Source organism: Culex quinquefasciatus, chromosome 2 (genome assembly GCF_015732765.1).
Source record: "Culex quinquefasciatus strain JHB chromosome 2, VPISU_Cqui_1.0_pri_paternal, whole genome shotgun sequence".
In the NCBI taxonomy this organism is placed as follows: domain Eukaryota; kingdom Metazoa; phylum Arthropoda; class Insecta; order Diptera; family Culicidae; genus Culex; species Culex quinquefasciatus.
In genome coordinates, this window is record NC_051862.1 from 15,448,350 (window position 1) to 15,468,952 (window position 20,603).

The following is a 20,603-nucleotide window of genomic DNA, read 5'->3' on the forward strand; positions in this document are numbered from 1 at the left end:
GCATTACACGCATGGTAGCAAAGCAACGCATGAATGATCGCCGCTGGACTCAAGTCAACCACCATTTCTCCCTGGCACACCCACCTGATTGCAGCAATGTAGTCAACTTGTTAACCATTATTGTAATTACACCGGCACACGCTAATGTCGCATTTCTCCCGGGTACAACCAGTAGTATCATGGACCGTTGTTCTTTCAACAGGTTTTACAGCTTTCGGCACCGCAAAGACCGCGGCTTCAAGCGTTCACGGAACATTTCCAGTTTATTGTTTTGAGCTGTAACTTACCCCTAACTTAACAACTAATGGACAGTGCGTTGCTGGTTCAAAATAGACTATTATCCTCCTTGATGAGGTCGGCTGCCTTCTCGCCTATCACGAAGCTATGCGCACTAGTATGGCCAGTTGGGGAATCCGGGATGATTCCAATGTCCGCCACGCGGAGTCGCCGAATGCCGTGGACTCGCAACCGTGGGTCTACCACCGCCTCCGGGTCGCTCGCGGGACCCATTTTACAGGTCGCGACCTGAAATGAAACAGACAGTCAGCGTATTGAACGAGGTTAAAATCAAGTTAAAATATCGACCTGATGCTGGAAGGTGGCTGTCAACGTTCGCACGTGACACCGCCAGTAGTCCAGCGTGTTGAACTTCAAGTGCTGACATCCGGGCACCTTGTTGGCGTACAATTCCACGCCCAGCTTTTCAAACGCTGGTTGAGATGTTACTCTGATAGCTTGTAGAATCCCGTACACCAACGCTTCCACGTCACGATCATCCTCAAAGTACTGATACTTGAACTCTGGGTGATGGAATGGGTTGGTTGACTTTAGCCGCACCTGACCTCTTGCGCGTGCCTTCAGCAACAAAGGAAGGTACATAAATGCTCGCATTTTCTGCAAAGGTCGGAAGTACGCTTTGTCCACTTCATCCGACAACTGGTAGGCAAACTTGGTCGACGGAGACGAATCAAACCCGAACGTTAGATACGACTGCATAATCTCTACATCGGGCAGGTCCGGGTCAGGATCCTCCGCCACTGGCGATCGCACGTACAGCAAACTCTCCACCGAATTCGACGTCATTGGTCCGCTTCCATTCCTGAACCTCATAAACTCACTCATCGTTGCAACCTGCTCCAGACTCCTCAACCCATCCGGATCATTGTTAACGACGAAAACTGGCCCGAACACCCCACCATGCTCCGTAACTTGCTCCCCCACCGGCAAGTCCTTCAACACCTTAATCCCAAACCTCTGCAGTTGCTTTGACGGTCCTACGCCCGATAACATCAGCAGCTTGGCACTCTCGAACGCCCCAGCCGACAGTATCACCTCCCTCCGGGCGTTGACCACGTAGCTACGCCTCTCGCGTACAAACTGAACCCCGGTGGCTTCCTTCGTACGGGAATCGATCAGAACCTTGGTCGCCCACGAGCGCGTCATTATGTGCAAATTAGGCCGATGGACGATGTCCTTGAGGTAGGAGTTGCCCCCGGTGGCGCGGCGTCCGTTGCGGGTGTGGGCCTGCAGGAACGAAACTCCGATCAGATCGCCCGAGTTGTAATCCAGATAGCGGTAGCCGGCCTGCTGGGCGCCCGCGACGAAGGCTTCGGCGATTTTAGATCTGGTGATGGAATGAAATGAATTAAATAAAAAGTTAAATAACATTGGAATTTTTTGGCTTTTTTCTGATGTATTAAGTATTAAGACACTGAATCCTGGTTACAAGGACTATTGTATCGGAGTTAAAGCATATACAATAGTCATAACTGAGCGGTGTTATGAATGTATTAATAAGAAATTCAGTTAAGAAGGTAAGATTTCTAATATTGAAAAGCATTAATCAAGGCTACACAGAAAAAAAATATGGTAATATTCATCAGGAAATTGTGACAGATTTTGTGTCAAAAAAAAATGATTAATTTTACCTCAGAAAATGATGAATTTTCATCAGTTTTTGATGAATATTCATCAGGTTCACATTTTTACACATTTTTACACATTTTTTATGTTATATTCAAGCTACCAAATTTTCAACATTCCAAAATTAAACTTTTTTTTCTGTGTAGGTTTACTCCAAAAAAATTGTTGATAAAAATGCGCATCCATTTTCTATCCAAATCATAGTAAGTACAATTCACAAAAAGAATCCACCTTTCAAGAGTTCAAAGTTAAGGATTTAGTACAGATTTAGTGTAGCTTATACGTTTTGTCAAAAAAAATATAATATTTTTTTTAAAGAGATTATAAATAATATTAATAAAACAAAAAAATGTTCTTTACCCAAAACAAAGTTATCAACTCAAAATATTCTGAAAAAGTAGGATGATGTTATTGTTGTTAATTTATTTATTACTGGCAGCTTTAAAAAAATAAATAAAATAAAATAAATTGCGTGCCTAGGTTTCAACATTTTTATGAAAAAAAGTGTTTTAAAATGCATTTTACACGCGCTCAGTTGCTTTCCAATCATTCGTTTTCAAAATCGTGAAAAATGTACGTATTTTTTTTCGCAAAATAAAACTTTTCGTCGGACTGTACATTGGTATTTCTTGAAAATTTAAAATGTTTTCAAAGGAGTTCAAACATGCTATTTACGATTATAAACGCAGGAAATTGCATTTTAAGTGGTTTTCAGTTGATAAAACTTTAATTTTCATTAAAATTTTGAAGATTTTCGAAAACATATTTTTTTTGCCCCCTGATTTTTCAGGCCGACTTTGGAGAAGGGGCGACATAAACATTGAAAAATATTTGCAACGGCCCTAATTTAATAAAATGTAATATAATCGTGAACCATTCAGTGTAAAGTTTCTCATTCTGCACATTTTACGCAAAAATAAGCAGGAATTTGAACAAAATCCAAGCAGTTGAACCTTTCGGCCTAGGGGTTTGTGTTTTGGACCATCCAGGTATGAAAATCGATATCGATTTTTTTTTCAAGTTTTTAGTTTTCAATTTTTTTCTATTTTCAATTTTCTTTTTATCAAAAAATGGGCCATTTTGTTCAACAAAATTGACAAATTTTCACAGATTTGGCAGAAAATACCACCAGGGCCATATTTTGATCCAAAACGAAGCCTACGTTGATTGAAAACTAAAACAGAGATTTTCATACCATGCAAAAAAACCTAGGTCGATAGGTTCAACTGTATGAATTCTTCTTAAATTTCATCCATCTCCCTTTGATTTCGTATAGAATTGGCCACTAATTATAGGAACTTTTCGCAAATTGTTAAATTTTTGAAAAAATATAATTTTAATATCAATTGGACAAGCTACTAGAAAATAATAAACATCAAAATATGGTATTTTCTTCTCACATTTTACAACTTTTCAGTACGGAGGGTGGCAACCAAAAACTGTGAGGAAAAGTCTAAGTAAAAATAATGAGAAACTTTGCAAATATTTTCTTAAGTTTTTTTTTTGTAAAATTACTGTCCACCAACTGTAAACTAACTCTTTTTTTTTTGTAACTGTAAATTTTGCATAAATTAATATTTACTGCTGATGAGCAATTTTCTACGAAATCGGTATTTTTTCTTTGATTTTAATTTTTGTATTTTTTAATCCGGCTGAAACTTTTTTTTGCCTTCGGTATGCCCAAAGAAGCCATTTTGCATCATTAGTTTGTCCATATAATTTTCCATTCAAATTTGGCAGCTGTCCATACAAGAAAGATTTATAAAAATTCGGAAATCTGTATCTTTGGAAGGAATTTTGTGATCGATTTTGGGTCTTCGGCAAAGTTGTAGGTATGGATAAGGACTACACTGAAAAAATATGATACACGGTAATTTTTTTTTGTGATTTTCAATTTCACTTTTTGTTACTAAAACTTGATATAAAAAACACATTTTTTTCTGATGTGTTTTAGGGAACATCAAACGCCAACTTTTCAGAAATTTCCAGAATGGGCAAATAATCTTTGACCGAGTTATAAAATTTTGAATCAATACCGATATTTTCAAAAAATCGATATATTGGTCGCTAAAATTTTTAAACTTCATCTTCATCTTCATCGATGTAAAATCAAATTTGCAATCAAAAAGTACTGTAGTGAAATTTGCATAAAGTGCACCGTTTTCAAGTTATAGCCATATTCAGTTTTTTTTTTTTTTTGAAAATAGTAGCAGTTATTCATTTTTAAAAATTAGTGCCCATGTTTGCCCACTCTTGAAAAAGATATTTTTGAAAAGCTGATAAAATTCTCTATATTTTGCATTCCTGAACTTTGTTGATACGACCCTTATGTTTTGCCATATGTTGTCAACCCAAACAACCCACCATTTTCTAATGTCGATATCTCAGCAACTAATGGTCCGTTTTTCAATGTTAAAATAAGAAACATTCGTGAAATTTTCCGATCTTTTTTAAAAAAATATGTTCATTTTTTAAATCAAGACCAACATTTCAAAAGGGCGTAATTTCGAATGTTTAGCCTAGTTTTAGTGACAAAAAGTGAAATTGAAAATCTCAAAAAAAAAATTTACCGTGCATCATATTTTTTCAATGTAGTCTTTATCCATACCCTCAACTTTGCCGAAGACACCAAATCGATCAAAAAATTCCTTCCAAAGATTCACATTTTCGAATTTTCATAAATCATTTTGTATTATTGTATTGTATCATTTAGTATGGACAGCTGCCAAATTTGTATGGAAAATTATATGGAAAAAACTAATGATGCAAAATGGCTTCTTTGGGCATACCGAAGGCATCAAAAAAGTTTCAGCCGGATTAAAAAATACAGAAAAAAAATGAATGACCGAAATCTCAGAGAATTGCACTGATATAAAAAGAAAAAAAAACTTTTTGAATTAGAAAAAATAGTGGAATTTTTTATACAATTTAACAAGAATTTTCCTGTGAAAAAAATACATTGCGGTTTTGAGTTCCAACAAGCAATGAAAATGAACTTTTTTTTAGTTTGAGAAAACGTTTTATAATGAGTCTAATAATCTGAAAATTGCTACTTAAATAAGTGGCCAAAATCCCTCTCCTGAATATAAAAAAAAGATATATTTAAATAATTTAACACTGCTTCATCATTTCAATGACTTTTTGTAAATTGCATAATACACCAACACAATTGTTTTGCAACCAATTGTTTCAAAAATTCTAAGTTTTGGCAAAAAAAAAAACCTTCACGCGGAAAAAAAACTGTAGAAAAGAAATTCCACGAAAATTCTAAATTTAAAATCTCTTAAACCAGATCTTTTGCACCCAGATTTTTGTTACAGACATTTTAGTATCTTTAAAGCTAAGGGAACTATCGATATCATTTGTTATTCATACCCTAAGTTACTATTTCCATAAAGATATACAACAAAAATTTTAGGTTTTTATTATAAAATTATTTCAGGATTGGGTCCGTAAGTTGGTTGCTGTGTACCCTTAATTACAAAACAACTGTGCTAGTCAGATTTCAAAACATGCTCTTTAATTTTATTTATTTTTTTGCAAAACAAGTTCAGGTTTCACTTTGTATTTTTAAGAGTTTGGATCTCTTAAAGTTTGGTTTAAAATTTTGATTGGTATCTAGGACGAATGCAAATTTCCAAAACATGCAATATATAAATGTCAGCAGGACAGCATTTATTTGCATTGAGATCGATGACACAGACATAATGAAATTGTGAATTTTATTTGCATAGTTGCATCGAGCCAAACAAAAGTTGACCAACCTGACAGAATCCCCTCCCCCTCCTGTACACTCACCTGAACGGACAATCCTCCACCGACAGTCGACCACCCTTGCCGTGGAACCCGTTATCTCCAAAGTCCTTGATGTTGGCATTCTCCAGCTTCTTGTAGTATGGCATGATCTCGTCCCAGCTCCAGCCCGGATTCCCTGCGCGTGCCCACGCATCGTAATCCCGTTTGTTCCCGCGGGTGAAGATCACGTTGTTGATGATCGACGATCCACCCACCCCGCGACCATGTGCCCAGGAGCATCGTTTACCGCGAAGCCCTTGACAACCGTACCGCTGGACCTCGGTTTGATAACCAAAGTTGTAATCGGTTGAGGCTAGGGTAGGACCTAGGAGCGGTGGATCGGAGAAGACCGGTATTTCACCTTTGCCAATTTCAAGCAGCAGAACCGTCACCGATGGATCTTCCGAGAGCCGGTTTGCCAAAACACAGCCAGCAGGGCCTGCGCCGACGATCACAAAATCGTACTCTTTACGTAACTTGGGATTGCCGTAGTTGATTTCGAACAGGTCTGATGGCAGTCCGTAAAAGCCGTTTAGCATTGTCCGAAAGTCTAGCAGGCCATCGGTGAATGTCCTCATTCCACCCAGTAGGAGGAGGGTCACGATGGGAACGAGGTTCACTACACTTGTGGGACGCATCTTGGTTAGAACTACCTGTCAGAAGGCTAGACCTAGACTGGTCACTAAACGAACTCAACGCACCTCGGCACAGGCCCAGTTCAGGAACTTCATCAAGGTAGCAACGATTAAAAAAGGTCAACGTTTTTATTTTGTCTCTTCTTCTTGTTTTCTTCCTGTAACTTCCCTCAACTTGCACCAACAAAACACACTTACAAGAAAAAAACGATTAAATCACTTCTTCGTCCTCTCCCACCCTCAGGGTCCAGATGAAAGCTTTCCTTCCTAAATGGAACCTCTCAACTTTGATCTCTTCAACTACGCTGATGATAATGATGAAGACTGTCCCCCCCTCACTTGATCGCTGGGCGACTTTTTGCAGCAATCGCGCCAAACTCGCGCCAACCAAACGGACGGACTGGTCACACCTCTCGCGATCGTGTCTACCAACGGTCTGATCGCGACGTGCAAACGCGGCTCATCAACGAGCGTGGGCCACACAGTCGGCGGAGTGGCGCTTCTTGCCCCACTGCTGCGCCGTGTGTAGCGGTCAAGTGCGCGCGTCCAGCCCAGCCAGTTCAATCAACGACAAAGACATACATGCAAAAGTTGCTTGTGGCAACTTGGGCTTGGGGGCCTGTGGCCAGTATTGGAGGGTCTTTAATATGTTTTGTGCTTGTATGGAGAGAGATAAGGCTGGAACAGTGTTGCAGGATTATTCTAGTTTCTTAAAAAAAATATACAAATATGTTATTAAATTTCTTCAAAGCTTCATTATAGTTACACGCTTTGTTTATAATGCAGAACATATTCTCGAAGCTTCTTGGCTTCTGCAGACATACAAAAACATCAGATTTTCTACTTGGTGGTGTCTAATTAAAAATACATAATTATAACAATTTGTCGTTTCCACTTCTTCGTGCCCTATTTTCAAAATCCCTAACCGGTTTAAAATTCGTGTGTCACGTCACATGTGTCACGAAAGATTGAATTGAATGTTCAGATGTGGATTTTTTCGCGATGAAATTTACAGTTAGATTTAGCTTCTAAGCCATAATCATAATTTTTGATCGCTTATGCGACCAAAAAAAATCTTTAGAACATACCTACATAATGAGATTAAATTCCAAACTAGTTTATTAGAAATCATGATATATCGAAAATTGATCTTAATGCTTTCAAAGCAGATGCAAAAAAAGTTTTCAAATTATGACACAGACACAACATGACATTATTAGTGAATCGAATTTGTCATTCGAATCTTTTTTCAATTTCAATTCAATTAGTGTTTTATTAGAATTTAACAGTCTGCTCCAGGATGTTACATTTGCAATCAGGGTTGCCAGCTTGCTAGATAAACCTGGCAACGCCAAATTTTTCAAGTGTCAGCCAGAATAAAGATTCATCCTTCTCAGTGCCATATATTGACAGAATTTGCCAGATTTTTCACTTTTTGCCCATTTTAACAACTTTTTGCTTGTAATGCACGAATTGAATTGAAAAAAATTGAATATAATTTTCCTAAAGAAAATGTAAATAAGTACAACCATAAAAACAGTTAAACCGTATGAATTCTAAAAACTTTCGAATTAGTTCATATTCTTCCTCCCCTTCACTATGAGAATCATCCATAAACCACGTGACAATTTTTTTTATCTAAGTCCACCCTCCCCCCCCCCCTTCGTGGACAATTTTCATACAAAACAATTTTTCTTTAATGGAGCGTGGACAATTACTGATCCCCCTCCCTCCCAAATGGGTCCACGTGGTTTATGGATGGTCCCTTAAGATTTGTTAGATTCTCGCCAGCCAGATTTTTCCAGATTTTTCAAATTTTGGCCTGGTAACCCTGTTTGCAACTCAGAGATTTGAACCTTTCAACTGAGATGAATTCATAAGCCTTTGCTGGGAGGGTACATATTTCTAAGTTTAGACTTTGCTAGCTGAGATTTTTTTTTTTTTTTTCAAAAAACTTCAAAACTTTTATGGAACTAGAAGTCCAATCAACTGAGAACAATTTGAAATTCCTTTTTTTTCGTTTAAAATTATATTAAGCATGTCTGGGATCGATCAAAAATATTTAGATTTTTTTAGAAATTCCGTTGTTGAGTACAAAAAAAATATGTTTATGCAGAAAAAAAACAATTTGTCAATACTTAGAAATTTTGAAAACTAATGATTGCAAATCAACTAGGCAGGTGTGAAAAACACTAAAAAATATAAATATTGTAATAACAAGCCATAGTTTCGGCATTTGCATGGAAAAAGTGTTTTAAAATGCATTTTACACTAGTTCAGTTGTTTGCAATCATTAATTTTCAAAAAATGATCGATTTGACGAAAACAAAAATTTTAGCGAAAAAAAACTTAAACATCGAACATTTTCAAAAATTCAAATGATTTTTAAATCAACCCAAACATGCTTAAAATGATTCTAAACGCAGGGAAATGCATTTTAAATTGATTTCAGCAGATTGCAGATTGGGTACTAAAGCCCTATGTAAATTTTTATGTACAACGGTAAAAAACAAAATTAAAAACCATTTGTGATCACTTTTTTTCATTTTAATGCAAAAAAAATATTGACAAGACAACATTTTTTCGATGGATAACTATGGTCCCCTTGGAACGAGCTGTCAAGTAGGAACTTTTTCTGTTAATCAATCAATTTGGAAAAATTAACCTCAATTGGGTTCTAAAATGAAGCTTAGATTGCTGATATTATTGTTTACAGCCATGAAGCTTATTTTTCTGAGTATAACGACCCTTTGCACGGGGACCATAGTTGATCCATCGAAAAAATGATGTCTTGTAAACTTTTTTATTGCATTAAAATAAAAAAAAGGTGATCAGAAATTGTTTTTAACCCTCTACCGCCCAAATTTTTTTTCGAAGATTTTTATTTTTCTCATGTTCAGGAGGTCATGTTGAGCAACTTTTGTTCTATGAAAAACTTTACTTCTCTTGTTTTATGTTTTTCTTGTTTAATTTTTAGTATTTAAATTTGTCTTTATCTTGTTTAGTTTATGTTTGTTTTTGGTAGTATTTGGCCTATTCTACCACTTCCTATCATTACATTTTGCCTATCTAATTTTTTCATGTTTTTACAGTCACTTTTTCAATTTTTTGCTTGTTTTTCACATTTTCTGCTATAGAAAATTAAATTCTAAAATGCTATAGAATGGCACCATTATCATTTAAAATTTAGAAAAATGCATAGAGGCATGGTCTGGGGCACTACAACAATTATTGCATACTTCTTTTTACTTTAAATATAGAAAATGTTTTAAAAAACACAGCCAAAGTTGACCCCTAAAAAATGACATTTTTAAAAACATGGGCAAAGTCACATAAAACAAGTAAAACTTTCAACCCATAAATTTTCTAAAATTTTAAGAGTTCTTCTTTCTAGTGTTTTTTAAAGATCAATAATTGGTTGGAAAATTGATTTTTGGCGATTTTTTAGATCGAAGCCCGTCTTAAGGCGGGGTTGGGTTGTAGAGGGTTAAGCGTGTTTATAATCGTCAAAACATCATAATTTACATAGGGCTTTAGGACCCTATTGAATTTTCATAGAAATAGATTTTGTTTTTGACACTTGATTTTGAAGGGGGGGGGAGGAGGTTACGATGAAAAATATTTGCAACAATGGATACAACTCGAAAATGTTGCACGATATACAAATTTATGCAAAATGCTTTTTGATTGCAATTTTCTTTTTTCAATTTCAATTCAATTAGTGTTTTATTAGAATTTAACAGTCTGCTCCAGGATGTTACATTTGCAATCAGGGTTGCCAGGTTGCCAGATAAACCTGGGAACGCCAGATTTGTCAAGTATCAGCCAGAAATTTTAGTAAAAATAAAAAAAAATACAAAAAAATCGACGTTTTTCACCTGGTTTCAAAAACCATTAGGCCTTCGCAATTTTTTTTTTTTGAAATTTATGTCCCTCGACTCTGACCAAAGTCGGGGGTAAAAATAAAAAAGTATAAAAGTGGAGATTACGAGCCAAGGTTTCAACATTTCAATGAAAAAAAAGTTTTAAAATGCAGTATACACCTGTCCAGTTGTTTTGCCATTACTAGTTTCCAAAATATCTAAGTATTGACGAAAAAAATTTTTTTTTGCGAAAAATAAAATTTTTGCGGTGCTGTACATTGGAATTTCATAAAAATTCTAAACATTTTTAAACAAGCCCAAACATGCTAAATATGATTATCAATGCAGAAAAATGTTTTTTAGATTGTTTTCAGTTGATTAGACTTCTATTTTTATGGAAATTTTGAAGTTTTTTGGAAAATTTTTTTGTTTGCCCCCTGATTTTTCGGACCAATTTTGAAGGGGGGACGACATAAACTTTGAAAAATATTTCCAACGCCCTTATTTGTAAAAAAAATGCCAAATTAAAAAAAAATATTTCGTTTCATACAAATTATTGATGCGAATAGTCGAATTAAAAAACGGGAAATTTTTTGAAGAGTTTAATTTGCTTCTGAATTTTTTTCCAAAAAATTAACTATGCCCAAGACAGAAAATTTATCACAAAATCCGTTCTCAAGACACATCATTTAAAAAAAAATTGTTAGCCTTTTTGTTTGGTAAGCTGTCAAAATTGTATGTAGAAATATCTGGACGAACTAATGATGCAAAAAGCAGTGGTCGCCGCACACCGCGTTCAAACGCGTTCTGTGTTTTCTGTACTCGATCAAACACCAGCACCGCGTGTGCACGCGTACAAGCAAACCTAAACTCGGCCGTGTACAGGCTGTACCCGCACACGAACCTCAAGTTTAAACCGAACCTTGCACCTCGGGTACAAACCCCGTGCAGGCCGACGACGCAGAAAAGAGACAAAAATAGTTCCCTCACGCTCCCTCTGCTGTAAAGTGGTGTTTCATTCTCCGCTGCAGTCACACTACAGTGTTTGCCGCAGAGAGAGTGAGAAGCAGTCATTTTTTCGTCTCCTTATACGCTCTTCGCTCGCACGGCGTTGTACCCGAGGTGTGCACCCCGTGTTTACACCGCGTGTAAACTTGAGTGCGCCGTGCGGGGAGAACTCGAACATGGTAACCTGGTGTGTTTGAGGTTCATCTGCACTGAAAACTTGTACGGCGTGTACGGCGTGCGTGCGTTTCGGGAAGACTGGCAAAAAGTCTTCTTTGGTTATAGAATAGGTGCAAACAAAATTTCATTAAAAAAACAAAAACTTAAAAACTTTACACAAATTTTTCATCATTAAAATATCAAAACTTGACTTTTGACTAAGACAAGCAAAAAGAAAATAAAATATTGATAATACAAGACATGGTTGCTACATTAAATTGCAAAGGGTGCAACACGAATTTCACACCAGTAGGAGTTATTAATCAACTATTAGTTTTCGTAAAAGCTAAATTAAACGAGTCATTTTTTTTTTGTTTTGCTTGAAAAAAAACTTTATGTCTGTAAGCACTGTACATTATGGTGGTCCAAATCCGGGCTTTCTCGGGGCTACCCTGAAATCAAAGATTGACCCATCACTAGGCTAAATGACAAAAGGGAGGGGTTCCCGTGGTCAGAATGAGCTCAAATATGGAATTTAGCCTAGTGATTGGGCAATCTTTGATTTTAGGGGGTAGCCCCAAGAAAAATCGGATTTAGACCACCCTACTGTACATGAAATTTTAATAAGAGATCATAATAGGTTCAAAAAAATATGCTTAACATAATTACCAATATATGAAAAAAAATAATGTTAAAGAAAATAAAAAAATGTTTTCGGTTAGTTACTTTTCTATTTCCATTCAAATTTTGAAGATTCTTGAAAAAAATATTGTTTTTCACATGATTAGGTAGGGCGGAAAGGGTGCCATAAAGTTTGAAATATATTTGCAACGGACTAACTTGTTCAAAAACTATCCATCCGTCATGCATAAAAGCTCAAAAGCTAGTCATTGGTTTAAGTTTAGTTTCTTTTGTGATAGTTTTTAAAGTCAAGTGGTTTGTAATTTTGACGCTGAGACAGGTTTTGTAAACCAAAAGAAAATTCCAAGCATTTTTTGGAAATAATTTATAAACAATAATAAAAAAAACTATAAAGTTGGCCTCACCAGCACCCCCCTAAAAGTATACAATAATTTACTAAAATGCTCGTAATAAGCGCGAGCCTGCCACTCAAGTATGTGGTACTACCCAGCAGAAGAAATTACTTTTTATAACATGCTATTCATGCTACTGAAGACTGGACTGTTCGACAACGAACGTGCGGCGCGCGGCCTGTCGAAATACTAAGTGAAGCAGCCAAACGGCCAGCAGCCAGTCAGGTCAGTGTTTTGTGGTGCAGTAAAAACCGCACGGCCAACCTTGCCGAAATGCCGTAGAAAACCGTTGAAATGTGCATTTTGCTGAGACTGCTGGTGGCAGCCACAGAGACAGTATAACAGAGCTGTTTGCTGTCCAATCGATCATGCAAAACTACTACGGTACCTTAGTGTCTGGTGTGACTTTGGAAAATTTAATGTATTTAATCATATTTCATATCAGATTCATTATAAATATTGTCAATCTAGTGTCAAACTATTTGACCACAATTATCCAAGTTTGGTGATCAACTTCACCCCACCGTACAGTTCAAATTTACTACGAGTTTTGGTCTCACATGACTGCATTTCAAACGCTCCGTGGTGAAGGCACCCAAAGCCGCCCAGGTGTAATTGTAATTTGGACATATTTGAACAACGATTCGCGCGCCAAATTTAACGCACGTTTTTAATGATACGGGCAGTCAGCGCGAAAAAAATAACGAATCGCATCGATGTTTCACACTCTGGTACAATCAATTATGACCGATTGTGGAACGTTGCAGTCGGTTTGTTGGGCTTTGTTATTCATACACTTTTCAAATGGTTTGTTTAAGTCGTGTCAACGGTTTTTTTCTTCTACTCTTTTTTTTTTTTTTGAACATCATTCATCAGGTGTTTACTATTTTGGTTTGGAACTTTTTTTGGTTCCCATCAAACATTGTACTTAGAAATGATGCTTTGTTCAGTCAAACTGAACAAATTTATTCTTTTGATGGCAGAAATACAACCTTGTCGAGTTTTCCCGACTTGGTAGAAGGACGGTTTCAGTCATTGTTTAAGTGAGATTTGACGAAATTGAAGGTTTCTTTTTCAAGTTTAATGTTGCCATTTTGACCATGCGAATTTGGGTGACATTTCAGCATGACCACGGAAAGACAAAACAATAAAATTGAAGAGAAATGTCGGTGTTTTCAAGGTCCACATGCTAATAAATTTTACCCGTTTTTTGTTTTTTTTACCTTTAGGCAAAAAGAAAAAAAAACTAAAAACTAAAAAACTAAAAAACTAAAAACTAGAAACTAAAAACTAAAAACTAAAAACTAAAAACTAAAAAACTAAAAACTAGAAACTAAAAACTAAAAACTAAAAACTAAAAACTAAAAACTAAAAACTAAAAACTAAAAACTAAAAACTAAAAACTAAAAACTAAAAACTAAAAACAAAAACTAAAAACTAAAAACTAAAAACTAAAAACTAAAAACTAAAAACTAAAAACTAAAAACTAAAAACTAAAAACTAAAAACTAAAAACTAAAAACTAAAAACTAAAAACTAAAAACTAAAACTAAAAACTAAAAACTAAAAACTAAAAACTAAAAACTAAAAACTAAAAACTAAAAACTAAAAACTAAAAACTAAAAACTAAAAACTAAAAACTAAAAACTAAAAACTAAAAACTAAAAACTAAAAACTAAAAACTAAAAACTAAAAACTAAAAACTAAAAACTGAAAACTAAAAACTAAAAACTATAAAATGTTAAAATGTTAAAATGTTAAAATGTTAAAATGCTAAAATGTTAAAATGCTAAAATGTTAAAATGTTAAAATGTTAAAATGTTAAAATGTTAAAATGTTAAAATGTTAAAATGTTAAAATGTTAAAATGTTAAAATGTTAAAATGTTAAAATGTTAAAATGTTAAAATGTTAAAATGTTAAAATGTTAAAATGTTAAAATGTTAAAATGTTAAAATGTTAAAATGTTAAAATGTTAAAATGTTAAAATGTTAAAATATTAAAATGTTAAAATGTTAAAATGTTAAAATGTTAAAATGTTAAAATGTTAAAATGTTAAAATGTTAAAATGTTAAAATGTTAAAATGTTAAAATGTTAAAATGTTAAAATGTTAAAATGTTAAAATGTTAAAATGTTAAAATGTTAAAATGTTAAAATGTTAAAATGTTAAAATGTTAAAATGTTAAAATGTTAAAATGTTAAAATGTTAAAATGTTAAAATGTTAAAATGTTAAAATGTTAAAATGTTAAAATGTTAAAATGTTAAAATGTTAAAATGTTAAAATGTTAAAATGTTAAAATGTTAAAATGTTAAAATGTTAAAATGTTAAAATGTTAAAATGTTAAAATGTTAAAATGTTAAAATGTTAAAAAACAAGAGACAAGAAACAAGAAACAAGAAATAAGAAACAAGAAACAAGAAACAAGAAACAAGAAACAAGAAACAAGAAACAAGAAACAAGAAACAAGAAACAAGAAACAAGAAACAAGAAACAAGAAACAAGAAACAAGAAACAAGAAACAAGAAACAAGAAACAAGAAACAAGAAACTAGAAACAAGAAACAAGAAACAAGAAACAAGAAACAAGAAACAAGAAACTAGAAACAAGAAACAAGAAACAAGAAACAAGAAACAAGAAATAAGAAACAAGAAACAAGAAACAAGAAACAAGAAACAAGAAACAAGAAACAAGAAACAAGAAACAAGAAACAAGAAACAAGAAACAAGAAACAAGAAACAAGAAACAAGAAACAAGAAACAAGAAACAAGAAACAAGAAACAAGAAACAAGAAACAAGAAACAAGAAACAAGAAACAAGAAACAAGAAACAAGAAACAAGAAACAAGAAACAAGAAACAAGAAACAAGAAACAAGAAACAAGAAACAAGAAACAAGAAACAAGAAACAAGAAACAAGAAACAAGAAACAAGAAACAAGAAACAAGAAACAAGAAACAAGAAACAAGAAACAAGAAACAAGAAACAAGAAACAAGAAACAAGAAACAAGAAACAAGAAACAAGAAACAAGAAACAAGAAACAAGAAACAAGAATTAAGAAACAAGAAACACGAAAAAAACAAGAAACAAGAAACAAGAAACAAGAAACAAGAAACAAGAAACAAGAAACAAGAAACAAGAAACAAGAAACAAGAAACAAGAAATTCTAAGCACAAAATCAGAAGCAGGAAATTTCAGTTGCACGCCGTTTGCATCACAGGCTAAAAACAAAGGTTCAATGAACTTTTTACTGAAATGACAAAAATAAACAAATTTGAAACATTTTTAACCCTCTTTTCGATACATGATAACAAACAAAACAATTTTATTTGAATAAGTTGTTTAAAAACCAAATGAAAATATTTTGAACTCTTCTCTGTGCTTAAAGTTTATGTTTTGAACTCCACCAGCCAAAACATTCCCCAAATCAACTCTTATAAAATGAGTGTATCCACAAGTGCCTCCGTTTACAACGGCAAAGAAAGTCTGAAGTGTAACTAGAACCATGTGGCCTAGCAAATGCATTCTAGCTCTACTATCGCTAACCGCCACGTGCTTCGCCAGCCTCGAAAAGCTACCCCGGAAGGAAATCGTCCTGGAGGACCGCTACCAGTACATCGTGATCGGAAGTGACCACGTGGCGCAAAGTGTGGGCGTGTTCCTCGCCAAGCGAAACGTCGAGAAGTCGGTGCTGGTGCTGCGGTCAAATCACTGCGAACGAATTCTTGAACCCGCTGCCGACGCGGCAATCACCGACCTTGGCCGTCGAGTGGCGGACAAGTTCACGGAATGTGCCCACCAGTTGGGCTACCAGTTTGTCGATCCAGCCCACCGGGGGGAACGGGCGGGAGTTGCGTGTGCGGCACGGAACCGGACCTGCAAGAGGGTGGAGCAGCAGCAGCAGACCTTGTATGCGATTGACCCGAATTTGAAGCTGCTGACCGGGGCTAGACTGGTTCGGCTGTTGTATAATCTGGGTGAGTGGTTTGTGCAGAGGTGACTAATGTGTTTGTGTTTAGCTGGATAAGACACCACAACAGGAAAAAAAGATGTGTTGTCATGTTTACTAGGCCATAACGTCAATCTTAATTTCAATTTCTGTCTACGTAAGGTTTATGGCTACCCTAAAACTACCGAAGAAGTTAAAGTTCTCAGCTTAGATTATTTTTTAACCAACAGTTCCTTTTTTTCAATTCAAGCAAAACAATGTAAAAGGTCCAAAGTCAAAAATGTAAACAAACCAGAACTACCATGTTAAATAATAACATTACAAAATTATTATATTTTAGCCGCTGCCGCAGTTCACGGCGTCGAGATTCAGCTGGGCGCCTCGCGGAAGTACATCTTCGCGGACAAAGACGTGATCATCGCCGGAAGATGCGCCAACGACTACCGCCACCTGGTGACCTCGTCGATCGTTTCCAACGTGGCCCTGCTGGAAACCCTTCGGAACGTCCCGGTTGATTTCGCCCTGAGCGGTCCAATTGTGGCACCGGTTTTGCACACCGAGTCAAACGTTACCCTAGCGCAGAGTCCCGTTCTGCTGCCGACGGAACTGTTCATCCGCGGTCCGGAATGCAACGAAGAGGACGGCGTCAAGCCAAACGCCCGGCTTGGCATGATCATGGGCAACGCCAACGTGGACAATCGCGTGTGGATCGGTTTTGTGCCGTCGATTTTCTCCAACGATCCAAGTTACCTGCCAAGCCACGAGGAAACCGTCAAGATCGTGTCCCACGCGCTCAAGGTCGCCGCCACCATAGCCGACTGCGATGCGTTCCAACGGCTGCAGCTAACGCCGTTAGATCAACGCATACTGCAGTGCGCCAAATACGTCGGCACGTTACAATACTGGACGTGCCATGTGGACTTCAAGCTGCGACTGTTTGAGAAGGTCAACTTTTGCAATACAAACGCGAAACAACAGTAAAAATCCATAATATTATCAATGTATGCTTTCAGAAAGCGGCCATTTTCAGACACAACACGGCTCTGTTGAGTGACGATTTCCGAGTAAACGGCGTTCGAGCGTTGCGGTTGATACCGTTCGGACTAACGACGCCGTTTTTGGAGCAACAGTGGAACCGGATCTTCCCCCTGCAAGCGGAACCCCAGCAAGACATTCCAAGCGATGCCCCGCTTCCGGTTGATGTGGCGGAATCCACCAGCCCCTTGGTCCAGCTGATACGAGCGTTGCGAGGTTCCGTCAATCGCGCTAAACGTGACGACGTAGATCTGGTGGATTTTTTGGACCAACTTGTGGCGAAGAACGCGACCAACGACATCCGGAAGGTTGACGGGAGCCAGGAAGTGGAACGGGCCGACCTGCTGGTGGGCATTTCCAAACAAGATTTGCAGGAAATTTTGTACCATTTTAGAAATTTTACGCTGCAAAATAGCACCACCGGCAGCGCTGGTCGTTCACCCTAGCAGACCTAAATTAATTTATCACCTTTTATTGAGTAATAAAATTGCGGTTCGTGAATGGAGAGTTAAAATAGAACGTAAACAAGTTGTACAATTTTTACTGATTGACAAACGGACAAACGGAAAATTCACCAAAAGGTCGTTTTCTTTTATGGTTGACCTGTTCAAACTTCCTTCGCCAATCTCTATTGGTTCATAAAGGAAGTGATAAATATTTATCATTACTATTTGTTCACTTCAAACACCTTGTAGGTCAACGAACAATGTCATCTATTTTCACAGGTCAAAATTGCGCACTTTATGTGGTGGTGTTTCAAGGTCTCTCCAGCTGTTGGCACGTTACTGGGTCAAGTTTAAAACTGTCTTCGCCTGCGTTTGTTTATGATCATTACTGTTGTTATTTTCGCGTCGTTAAAGTGCCAAAACATGGACACTTGGAGTGCCGTTACTTATCATCTGGAGCAGTTCAAAAAATAATAATTATTTCTTTTGACATTATTTTCATAAAAAAATTGTTTAATTTAAATATTAAATTTATGGTATAACAAAAAAAATGTTTCTAAATTTTAAACATTCTGAAGCCTGTAAATGTAAATTTTAATTTAAAACTATGTGAAACCGATTTCGAAGCAACATCGAGAAAAAGATTTTTTCAAAATGATCAAAATAAATAAAATGACCAAATTAATCAAAACGGCCGAAATTACCAAAATGAACAAAATGACCGAAATGACCGAAATGAAACAAAAACCAAAATTACAAATATGACCAAAATGACTATAATCACCAAATTGACCAAAATGACCATAATCAACAAAATTACCAAATCGGTCAAAACGGTCAAAATGACCAAAATCACCAAATTGACCAAAATGGCCAAAACGACCAAAATCACCAAATTGACGAAAAGAACCAAAACGATCAAAATGACCAAATCGACCAAAATGGCCAAAATGACCGAAATGACCAAAATCACCAAAATCACCAAAATCACCAAATTGACCAAAATGGCCAAAATGACCAAAACGATCAAAATAACCAAAATGGCCAAAATGACCAAAATGACCAAAACGACCAAAATAACCAAAATGGCCAAAATGACCAAAATGGCCAAAATGACCAAAATGACCAAAATCACCAACATCACCAAAATCACCAAATTGACCAAAATGGCCAAAATGACCAAAACGATCAAAATGACCAAAATGGCCAAAATGACCAAAATGACCAAAACGACCAAAATCACCAAATTGACCAAAATCATCAAATTGGCCAAAACGACCAAAATGGCCAAAACGATCAAAACGGTCAAATCACCAAATTGACAAAAATGGCCAAAATGACGAAAATGACCAAAACGACCAAAATCACCAAATTGACCAAAATGGCCAAAATGACCAAATTCACCAAATTGACAAAAATGACCAAAATGGCCAAAACGACCAAAATAACCAAATTGACCAAAATCATCAAATTGGCCAAAACGACCAAAATGGCCAAAACGATCAAAACGGTCAAAATGACCAAAATCACCAAATTGACCAAAATGGCCAAAATGACCAAAATGACCAAAATGACCAAAATGTCCAAAATGACCAAAATCACCAAAATCACCAAATTGACCAAAATGGCCAAAATGACCAAAACGATCAAAATGACCAAAATGGCCAAAATGACCAAAATGACCAAAACGACCAAAATCACCAAATTGACCAAAATGGCCAAAATGACCAAAATCACCAAATTGACCAAAATGACCAAAATGGCCAAAACGACCAAAATAATCAAAATGACCAAAATGATCAAAATGACCGAAACGACCAAAATCACCAAATTGACCAAAATCACTAAATTGACCAAAACGACCAAAATGACCAGAATGGCCAAAACGATCAAAACGGTCAAAATGACCAAAATGACTAAAACGACCAAAATCATCAAATTGGCCAAAACGACCAAAATGGCCAAAACGATCAAAACGGTCAAATCACCAAATTGACAAAAATGGCCAAAATGACGAAAATGACCAAAACGACCAAAATCACCAAATTGACCAAAATGGCCAAAATGACCAAAATCACCAAAATCACCAAATTGACCAAAATGACCAAAATGGCCAAAACGACCAAAATAACCAAATTAACTAAAATCACCAAAATGACCAAAACGACCAAAATCACTAAATTGACCAAAATGACCAAAATGGCCAACCAACCAAAATAACCAAATTCACCAAAATGACCAAAATGACAAAAAAATTACCAAAATGACCAAAATGACCAAAATGACCAAAACGATCAAAACGGTCAAAATGACTGAAATGACTAAAACGGCCAAATTGACCAAAATGACCATAATGACCAAAATGGTCAAAATGGCCAAAATGACCAAAATGGCCAAAATGACCAAAACGACCAAAATCACCAAAATCACCAAAATGACCAAAATGGCCAAAACGATCAAAACGGTCAAAATAACCAAAATGACAAATATGACCAAAATCACCAAAATGACCAAAATGACCAAAATGACCAAAATGACCAAAATGACCAAAACGATCAAAACGGTCAAAATGACTGAAATGACTTAAACGACCAAAATCACCAAAATGACCAAAATGGCCAAAACGATCAAAACGGTCAAAATAACCAAAATGAAAAATATGACCAAAATGACCAAAATCACCAAAATGACCAAAATGACCAAAACGATCAAAACGGTCAAAATGACTGAAATGACTAAAACGATCAAATTGACCAAAATGAC

At 35.9% G+C, this 20,603-nt stretch overlaps 2 protein-coding genes across 2 annotated transcripts in view; one reads left to right on the forward strand and one right to left on the reverse strand.

Annotated features, from left to right (window-relative positions):
* Positions 1–17,840, forward strand: part of LOC6051204 — a 29,536-nt gene extending 11,696 nt beyond the window's left edge. Inside the window, exons 2-4 of the mRNA XM_038257410.1 lie at positions 15,821–16,387; positions 16,700–17,304; positions 17,373–17,840. Coding sequence (XP_038113338.1) covers positions 15,916–16,387; positions 16,700–17,304; positions 17,373–17,840 — 1,545 coding nt within the window. The 5' untranslated portion in view covers positions 15,821–15,915. The remainder of the gene's footprint in view (positions 1–15,820; positions 16,388–16,699; positions 17,305–17,372) is intronic.
* On the reverse strand, positions 5–6,840 carry LOC6051205 (glucose dehydrogenase [FAD, quinone]). Its single transcript, XM_038255931.1, has 3 exons — positions 5,722–6,840; positions 586–1,624; positions 5–525 (listed from the first exon to the last, which is right to left on the reverse strand). The coding sequence occupies exons 1-3, from the start codon at positions 6,354–6,356 to the stop codon at positions 325–327; spliced, it is 1,875 nt and encodes a 624-aa protein (XP_038111859.1). The 5' UTR covers positions 6,357–6,840; the 3' UTR covers positions 5–324.
* Positions 17,841–20,603: the final 2,763 nt, after the last annotated feature.

Bases quoted from the DNA above. Each gene is read 5' to 3' on its own strand.
- LOC6051205 (XM_038255931.1), bottom strand. From the start codon at position 6,356: ATGCGTCCCACAAGTGTAGTGAACCTCGTTCCCATCGTGACCCTCCTC. The intron at 1,625-5,721 runs GTGAGTGTACAG...TTCCATCACCAG, and splicing joins GTGGAGGATTGTCCGTTCAG to ATCTAAAATCGCCGAAGCCT. The intron at 526-585 runs GTCGATATTTTA...GTTTCATTTCAG, and splicing joins CAGCCACCTTCCAGCATCAG to GTCGCGACCTGTAAAATGGG.